The sequence below is a fragment of the Trachurus japonicus genome, chromosome 11 (assembly GCF_045865225.1).
Source record: "Trachurus japonicus isolate A0001 chromosome 11, Traja_1.0".
NCBI classification, from domain to species: Eukaryota; Metazoa; Chordata; class Actinopteri; order Carangiformes; family Carangidae; genus Trachurus; species Trachurus japonicus.
In genome coordinates, this window is record NC_140917.1 from 6,727,011 (window position 1) to 6,736,071 (window position 9,061).

A 9,061-nucleotide genomic window follows, 5' to 3' on the forward strand; every position below is an offset into this window, starting at 1 on the left:
AGGGTTCACTGTTCACTGATGATTATGTTGATGCTCAGTAGATGGACCATTGTTTAACAGCAAAACATTAAATACGAAAATACAGACTGTACCTACCTCCACTGTGGTTAAAATGCCGCTTGACATGGTCCAACCTGGCTCTTGATTCAGGCAGATCTTCAAAACACCCTCTATAGTACCACAGCATGTGTTCAGGGTTCTCATCCAGTACTCGTTTCATCCAGGTCTGCTTTAGTTCAACTGTGTTTATGTTGCTGTTGCATTGACCAAACTCAGTGTCGTCAACCAGTCCAACACTAACAAACTCAGGGAGGTTTGTGACTCCAGAAGATGCAGTGGAGAGAAACTTAGTGGAGTGTTTAACTGTGGGACAGACATGGTTTTAATTATAAATATAAACCTGCACTTATCATAAATGTGATATATTCCGTCAGATTCATCTGAAAATCCATTTGAGATAAAAGCGAAACCAGGTCATGCAGCAGTGTGACGCAGAAGAAAAATCCAGAGTTGAGCAGAAAGTAAAGTGAAGAGTTGAATAAATATTTGAATGTGATCCTACCTGCTGATGAACTGTGACAGAGAAGAAGAAACAAAAGTAACGTCTTCATTTTGTTTTGCCACAGACGAACAACAGACCAATGATACAGACGCTTCGATGTCCTCTCTGTAAGTAACAAACAAGAGAAGTGACAAAACTCAGCATTTGTCACTTTGTGCCTGGGAATTAAAGAAACTGGTCAAACAGGAAATTGTTCAAGGAATTCAGAGATGCTGAATGATGCAGATTAAACCCAGATGTAGTAGTACAACTGACTGAAACATCTCTGATATGTGTTTCCTTGATCATTAAACATCTTCATATACACAGCTCTCAGAGAACAAGGAGAAAACTACTGGGGTACAAATGAACCAGACTTTTATGAAGAGAAAATTAGAAAGTCATCACTGTCAGGAAAAACTAATGCTGCTCACATTGTCTTTTATAAAGCACAGTGTGTTCACTGATTGTAACGAGAGCTTTCTAAATAAAGTTTACCATCATGTTTATTATCAGCTCTGCAGGTGAGGAACTGCATCATGTCAAATCAGTCAGTGTCTCTGTGGTTCATGTGTTTTGGACTTGCGCAGCACTGCAGACAAGTTCAGACTGAGGATCACTCTGAACTTTACACAGAAACATGAATCAAGACCCTGATGAACTCAGTGGACACTGATCTGTGAGGAGACTGACTGCTCAGCTAATATCCATGTCCCTGGAACAACAGACACAACATGTGGACTTTGACACACAATATTTTATTAAATAAACTGGTTTCATTGGGGTTTGATAACTCCTCAATAAACTTGTTCAGTAATTATTTGTCTGGGAGGACACAGACTGTTGTAGCAGATGAGTCTAGTTTACTTAATGTGTACAAAGGTGTACCTCAAGGGTCAATTCTAGGCCCTCTTTTATTTACACTTTATATGAATAATATTGTTCCCACTTCCATGTCTTGTAACTTCCATTATTATGCAGATGATACAATTAGTACTGGTCCCACACCAGAAGCAACATGAACTTACAATCTGCTTTCAACGTGTTGAGCATAAGCTTGTTTGAACCCATGCATGTTCTTCTCTAGGACTCAAGTGACTAATAATAATAACATCAGAATACACACCTTACAGAAAAGTACACACAATGAGACTGAGTCTTATAAATATTTGGGCATCTGGTTGGATAGTAGGCTGTCTTTCCAAACGCATATTGAACATCTAATCAGGGCCGTTGCTAGGAATTCTGGGGCCTACTTTGTTTTGATGCTAATGCAGCATTACTATGAGTATGAGTAGTATTAGTCAAGATCTTATGCAGAATAATTCAGTCAAACAAAGATTAGACTACTGGGGTTTTTTGTGGGCCCCACTGGGCGCTGGGCCCCTAGAATTATCATCACCTTTCTCCCCTATACAATGGCCCTGCATCTAATCAAAAAACTGAAAAAGAAACTTGGTTTTCTCTTCAGGAATAAATCGTGTTTTTCTCTTACCAGCAGAAAAAACATAGTACAATCAACAATTATGCCTGTCTTTGATTATGAGGACACCTTGCATATGCATGCCTCCTCCTCCGTTCTGAGGTTTCTTGATGCAGTGTTTCACAGTGCTTTACGTTTTATTACAGGCGATGGGTTCTCCACCCATCATTGTGTCTTATATGAAAGAGTGGGTTGGTCTTCTCTCACTTCTCGTAGAGAGCAACATTGCCTCTTGTTTATTTATAAAGCATTGATTGGGAAACTCCCAACCTACTTAATGTCCTTGTTGCACTTCAGCATACCAAGACCCACCCGCTCAGCATCATTTATTAGGTTAGACATTCCACGTGTAAATACAGAGGGAGGAAAGAAAGCTTTTAGTTTCTTTGCCCCGGACAATGGAATAAACTGCAGGATTTGCTAAAACTGAAACAGTTTATTTCAGTGGAGTCCTTCAGGGGTATTTAGACTTTGTCTTGTACTTGAGTGTACTTGCTTTTCCTGAAGCTGACACCCTCAATTATATGCTGTTTTCCTTGTGTCTGCTCAATGTATTTCTAATTCTGACACTTTTTTTTTGGGGGGGGGGGGGCTTTCATGCCTTTAATGTATAGGATAGTTGAGAGAGAGATTAAACACTGCCCCCTAATTCTGACACTTGATGATCATACTGTGTACTTTGTTGATAATTGTGTTTGGTTTTGCTTGTTTGCCTGTTTTGGTTGGTTGGTGTTGCTGTGTTGTTCTTATCTCTGTAATCAGGGTGTCATTGAAAAAGAGAGCCTGCTCTCAATTGGCTTCCCTGAATAAATAAAGGTTTAAAATGAAATGACTGTTGGAGGTTTTTATTGAAAAGTGAAACATCTGAGAATGCATTTGAGAATATGATGTAGTTTGTAAGGCCCTGAACAATTCAGCCAAGCAGCCGATGGAGTTAGCAGTCCCCGCCCTCGTCCCTACGTCACCACATTCACGCGCATCCCTTGGCTGCACACACAGAGAGGACCGCCCCTTTATGCCGTTCTCTCTCCTCATTGGATAAAGGTTGTAGGATACAAGGAAAGTTTTCTCCTCGGTTTACAGCAGAGCAGAGTGACTGACAGACCCGTGTTTCAGACCAAACACTCTATAGAAGTGATTGCTGTCGGAAGATATAACTATTTAAGACTTATATTAACACAAATATTTCGCTTACTTCTGCTTTAATTCAGCGGCCTTTGCTTTTTTCAAAATTTTCTCATTGACCATAGTTTTAAAGGAAAGTAGCAAAAAAAGTAGCCGTTGCACCTTTAATGGTATTTCTGAAATTTGAACTTGGTCAGTGCATTCCCGAACTCCACAAGGCACAGCAACACGTCTTTATATAGTGCATTTAAACATTAAACATAGTTAAAAGCAAGAGCAAAGAAGAATAAAAAAGTAAAAGAAAATAGATAAAGTTTAAAGTTCCTAAAAAGATGTCAGCCATAAGCACATGAAAAGAGAAATGTTTTTTACCTGGATTTAAAAGTGCTTAGAGTTGGGGCTGATTTCAGTTCTGCTGGTTTGTTCCAGTTGTGTGCAGCATAACAGCTGCTTCACCATGTCTCGTCGAGTTGTAATTTTGACGGCTGACACATAATCACTAGCTTGTGTTTAAAAAAATTATAGATAATATATATATGGATCTTGTTATATTTTTACCAACTAATTATATATAAATGAATGTAATGACGTTACTGCAGATGCTACGTGGCAGAAGAGCAGCAGTATCAGGAGCTTCTCCGTGTTTTTCTGACAGACCGAGCTCGACTGAAGTACAGCCAAAAATCTGTTGGTTTTCCTCGTTTATTTCACATCTATTTCCTGGTTGTGATAAAGTTAGTGCATATTTTAGATGTGCTCACCCATGAGTAGCTACCTGCGGGTGATGATGGGGGACTTTTTTTTTTAACTTCCTTTTTAATTTTCATTTTGCGACAACAAATCAAATCAAATCAAACAACTTTATTCATCCCAAATAGGGTAATTCAGTTTGCAGTCTCCAGTCAGACAACACACAAAACAAAACAAACAAACAAACAAACAAAACCAGGACAGCACATAAACCAAACAATTCCTCTGTCAGTAGCAACGAATCAGTGTGAGGGTAGCAACAATATCCCCCATGGGCCACAGTGCAATGAATCACACAGGACAAAATGAAGGGAATAATAATAAATACAAGAAAAATTCATCAAAAAAAGCAACACAAGATCACAGCCTTCCGATGTCACAAATCACAACATACAACACAACACAATAAAAACCAAAAACACAAACATATGTAAAGGACAAAAAAAAGTGGGTGTGTGGGTAAGGGATTGGGGAGATACACAACATCAGTGTGAAGCCTATACGTTATCTTAATTTACACCAATACTTATTATTGATGGCCACTATTTACTGAACACCCAAAAGCAACTGTCTTAATTGACCTGACGAAAAGCGCACTGCTCGAAACGTTGTCCCTTTTATGTGGTCCTCCAATAAATTTGTGTATATTTGGGAGCATCTACAGTGAGTCCTTTCTTCTTGTGTTCGCCTCCCTGGACTCAGCACCTGGTTGCACTTCTGGATGTGCGTGAGCCTTTTTTGTTCACTTGCAACCAAAACACAAGCTCAGGGGGGTCCACTCTTTACCTGACCCTCGGGGGCAGGTTTAAAAACGGGGCGTCCTATGTGTATGAGTTAGTCTGATGAAGAGCTATGAGCTCGAAACGTTACTATTGATGTGCTAATAAATCTGCACAGAAGGGAGCTGATGTGTGCGGTCTCCTCTTTTTGCTTTTCCTGTCCACATTCTTTGAGGCCAGCACCTATTGAACTGGATGTGCGCGACCGTGTCTACTCTGGGTCCACTCTTTAACAAATTCATCTAAGGTTCCTTGCAACACATGGGATAACCTTTCATAAGGCACAATTGATAGGAGTTTGTCATACCACATTGCTGGACCTGACCACATTAAATGAAGGTAAAGGGTCGGGGACTTAACATCCCACTTTGTTCATGTTTGTGTGTAAAGTTCAGTGTCACTCTCTGTCTCAGCTCGTTTGCTGCAAAGTCCAAGTCACATTTAACACAGAGAAACTGACTTAAACATGATCCAAGTCTTCACCTGAAGAATGACCAACTTTATTCATATAGCACTCATCAAACACTGACGATAATGAAGTTTGCAGCAGCGGAGTAGTTTTCCTGACAGTGATGACATATTACAGCTGCACAGATGAACTCATTCAATAATCAAAACACATTGTTTTCTCTACTTGACTGGATTTTAACTCCATCAGACTGTAACAATTTCCTCAAAAAGAACCCGATTTACTTGTTTCTCTTTTTAACCCACATCAACAGGGTCAATGTCAACAATGTTGAGTATGAGGCTCCAGCTTGATTCGTCTTCTTTGTGATCGTTACAAACTCACTTATTAAAACACAAGTCACAACATCTGTGGTTTTCTTCCCCGATAACTAGAGATTAAATGCAACAAAATAGAAAGTTAAGAACATTTAACATCTGATTAAAAAAAACAAAACCACACAAAAAACTACTTTTTTTCATTATAAAAGCCACACTGACTATAAACAGCTGAAGATTACAGAATGGTGAGAAAGTGGTGTTGCCATCTAGTGGCGAAGTACTGAAACACACCCTTACATCTAATTGGTGTAAAATGTTGTTGTTTTTTTGTTTATAAACACACAAATTACATCATTTGACAAGAAACAGAAACACACTATGTACAGGACAACAGGAGTTACTCTTCCCTGGCTAAGTACAGTGCTATGTTAATATTTAGCAGGTATACTGTATAATGTTTACCATGTTCTCCATGTTACTTTAAAAGAATAGTTGACCCAAAATTCAAATTGCACTCATTATCTACTCACCCTCATGTCGACTAAGGGCTGGGAGAAGTTTCAGAGTCCTCCGTGGCTTCTCTGAGTTACAGGGGGTCTCGGCGTAGCAGTGCATGTCCATATGACGGTTGCAAATGGATACCAACTGTCTTCGTAACAAAAAGACACACCAAAAAACATCCAAATACCTCCTTGCTGCTCAATTGTGTGAGATTTGGACGGACCAGGAAGAGGAGCTTCCGTTACAAACAAGCTTGAAATATAGACTTATTTCTTTTTTTTCGGAACAATTTCGCATTTCGGGGCTTCAATACAAGACGGACATTACATATGAGCAGCATGGAGGTATTTGGATGTTTTTTGGTGTGTCTTTTTGTTACGAAGACAGGTTTTTTGGTAAAAATTTCAATTTTGAGTGAACTATTCCTTTAATGTGTTAGCATGATAATTGGCAATAAACACAGAAGTGTGGTTGCAGCATTTGTTTTGTGTTTGATCCTGAACCAAAGTTTCTCTCATTAAAGTTTGGACCCGGCCATGGTGCAAGATGAAAAAATGTAATACAGAAATGAGTCCCAAGCATCTGTTAACACCAACATCTGTGGGTCACTGAAAAGAGAACAAGAGTTGTTTCTCACTTCTGTTTTCTCGTGCAGAGGATTATTCCGGTAACACACCCTGCCAGCAGGAGACCTATCCCAACAGCTCTCAGGATAGTAATGTAGAGAACTGAAAGATCAACTAAAACAACAGAATATTTATTCAGACTGGTTGAAGACAAAGTGCTGAAAATATTCTTCATGAAGTGAACATTTAAGCAGCTGATGGACTGTGTCAGCTAGCATCTTTTAAAAGGGTCTGAAATGCATTTTTCTGCACCAGTGCTCCTTGCTGCTCCTCACAACTGGTTGACACATTGATTCAGTTATACAGCAGGTATGTTTGCAAATTTATATTCCAAATCTACTGAGTTTGCATGACGACCTCACACAACCACACATCGGCTAAACCACACTAGCAGAAGTGAGGTCATCTGGCAAAGAGAGACTGTTGAAGCCTTAGTGTTTTTCTGTCTGTAAGTGGTGAAACTGTTCTCGATTTGTTATCCACGGTACAGAAGAACACGTATCAAACAACCGGTGTGTTCACCACAGTTCACAGGAAATCACACCAGCAGTAAACACATCACTCATCATGTTGGTTGGTTGATCAGGGAAACTATAGAGCATTCACATGTCACTTCACTGAGTGGATTTAACATTACAGCCCATTATAGATCATTATATAGGCTATGCTTGCAGTGAACAAACATTGCTGCAGTGTTGCTGATGGTGATGGTTTACCTCAGTGATGTAAGAGGCAATGAATCAATGTCAAAAATATAAAACACTCAATCAAAAACTCAAATCAGCACAGCAAAAAATCCTGTACAGAAAATCTTTTGAAATGAATCAATAAAACAACCAATGTGTCTGATTCCAGGTTTACCTGAGTTGGTCCTGATGTGAGCTTTGTCCAGTTTGGTGACGATGTCGTCCTTCATTCCAGAGAGCTGAAACACACACTCACAGTTCCCCCAGTCTTCAGCTTTGACTGATGATACGTCCAGGTCAACACTCATCTGGAAGGATCCATCATGGTTGGGGAGGATCTCTCCTTGGTCCACGTCCTCATGAAGCTCCTCTCCATCTTTCCTCCAGAACATCACAGCTTTGTTTGGGTAGAAACCTGTCGCGTGGCAGCTGACTGGAGAGGAGGGAGTCTTCTGGAGGAGAGACACTGAGGGGGGGGCTGGAGAGAGAAAAATGTGTTTTACTCCATATTCATGATGTTTAAATCTACATCAGGTCATGTGACTCTACCTGTTCTCATCAGAGAGCTCCTTCCATAGTTCACATAGTTCTTCAGCCTCTCAGGACACAGCTGGGTGAGGAAGTTCTGCAATTGAATTAATGAAACTCTGTCCTTGTCCCACCTGTGTTTAATGATAACACCCTGTTGTTTGTAAGCGATCCATGTCTCTGTCCTTAAATCAAATGTTATTAAGTCTTCTCCATCGTAACCATACTGGTTGTAGACAGAAACCTCTTGAGTCTCATCGTCCCATTCACATCCAAACATCCTCTGGTAAATGTGGACGCCTGAGACAGAGACAGAGACAACTGTCAACTACAAACTGAAACTGTTTAATGTGAAATAACATGTTGTTAGGCTACTCAAGTTTAACAGTACATGACTGATGATTTCAATCACTAATTCTATAGCAAAGAGGTTGGAAATATTCACTTTTATACAACATGAAACAGACTCAGAATTTTAACAAATAGAATGAAATGGCAAGACAAAAATTGACAAACACATTAATGTTCCAATGTTTGATCTCTAGATTTCTTTGCATAACAAACGTGAACAGAAAATATTTCAGCAGTGAGACATGAATTTACCTTCAGTGTGGTTGAAGAGCTGCATCCACTCCTTCATGTTGGAGTTGAAGGAGCTTTGACCAACACGACACTCCTCAGTGAGTGTGTCCATGTGTGTTGGATCCTCTTCCAGTAGTTTTGTCATCCAGTCCTGTTTGGGTTCAGCTCTTCTGCTGTTACTGTCACAGTAAATCACTTCAACATCATCAACCATCGTCACAGCAACAAACTCCGGCCAGGTTTGGATTCCAGAAACTCCAGTGAAGAAAAACTCCAGGGAGTGGGTCACTGCAGCACATTTTCACAGATAAATAATAAATACAGAAACATAAATAATAAAATAAGATTAATTTTTTGAACAAATTATTATGATTCATCCATTTTCTAGAAACGATGCCCCATGTTACAGTAATTAAAGCACAGGCTGCACTAAAGCAGAGTCACATGATTAAACAGACACAATAAAATGATCAATATACTTGCAACTGCATGTGATAAAAGTTCATTTGTAGAAGTGGATACTATAAGATCAATAATCTGGTTTTATTTGGAGCATGCACCCTTTTCCCAGTAATTCCTAAATGTTACACTCATCACTTTTCTCCTTATTATTTAATAATTTCCCCCTCACTTGCTCACATTGCTGCTGCTGTTGTTTGGTTTTTATTTGCCGTTTCTGGTCTGTACATCAGGGATGTCACAGATTCAGCAGCACAGCCTTGAGTTGTAGT

General features: G+C 39.6%; 2 protein-coding genes across 2 annotated transcripts in view; both read right to left on the reverse strand.

Annotated features, from left to right (window-relative positions):
- LOC146978059 (major histocompatibility complex class I-related protein 1-like) overlaps positions 1-9,061 on the reverse strand; it is a 62,426-nt gene that overhangs the window by 31,783 nt on the left and 21,582 nt on the right. Inside the window, exon 4 of the mRNA XM_085790797.1 lies at positions 7,517-7,698. Coding sequence (XP_085646923.1) covers positions 7,517-7,698 — 182 coding nt within the window. The remainder of the gene's footprint in view (positions 1-7,516; positions 7,699-9,061) is intronic.
- Positions 7,756-8,628, reverse strand: LOC146978063 (major histocompatibility complex class I-related protein 1-like; the record flags this gene model as incomplete). Its single annotated transcript, XM_085790465.1, has 2 exons — positions 7,756-8,048; positions 8,352-8,628. Coding segments are annotated over 2 exons (570 nt in total), but the record flags the coding sequence as incomplete, so codon positions are not given.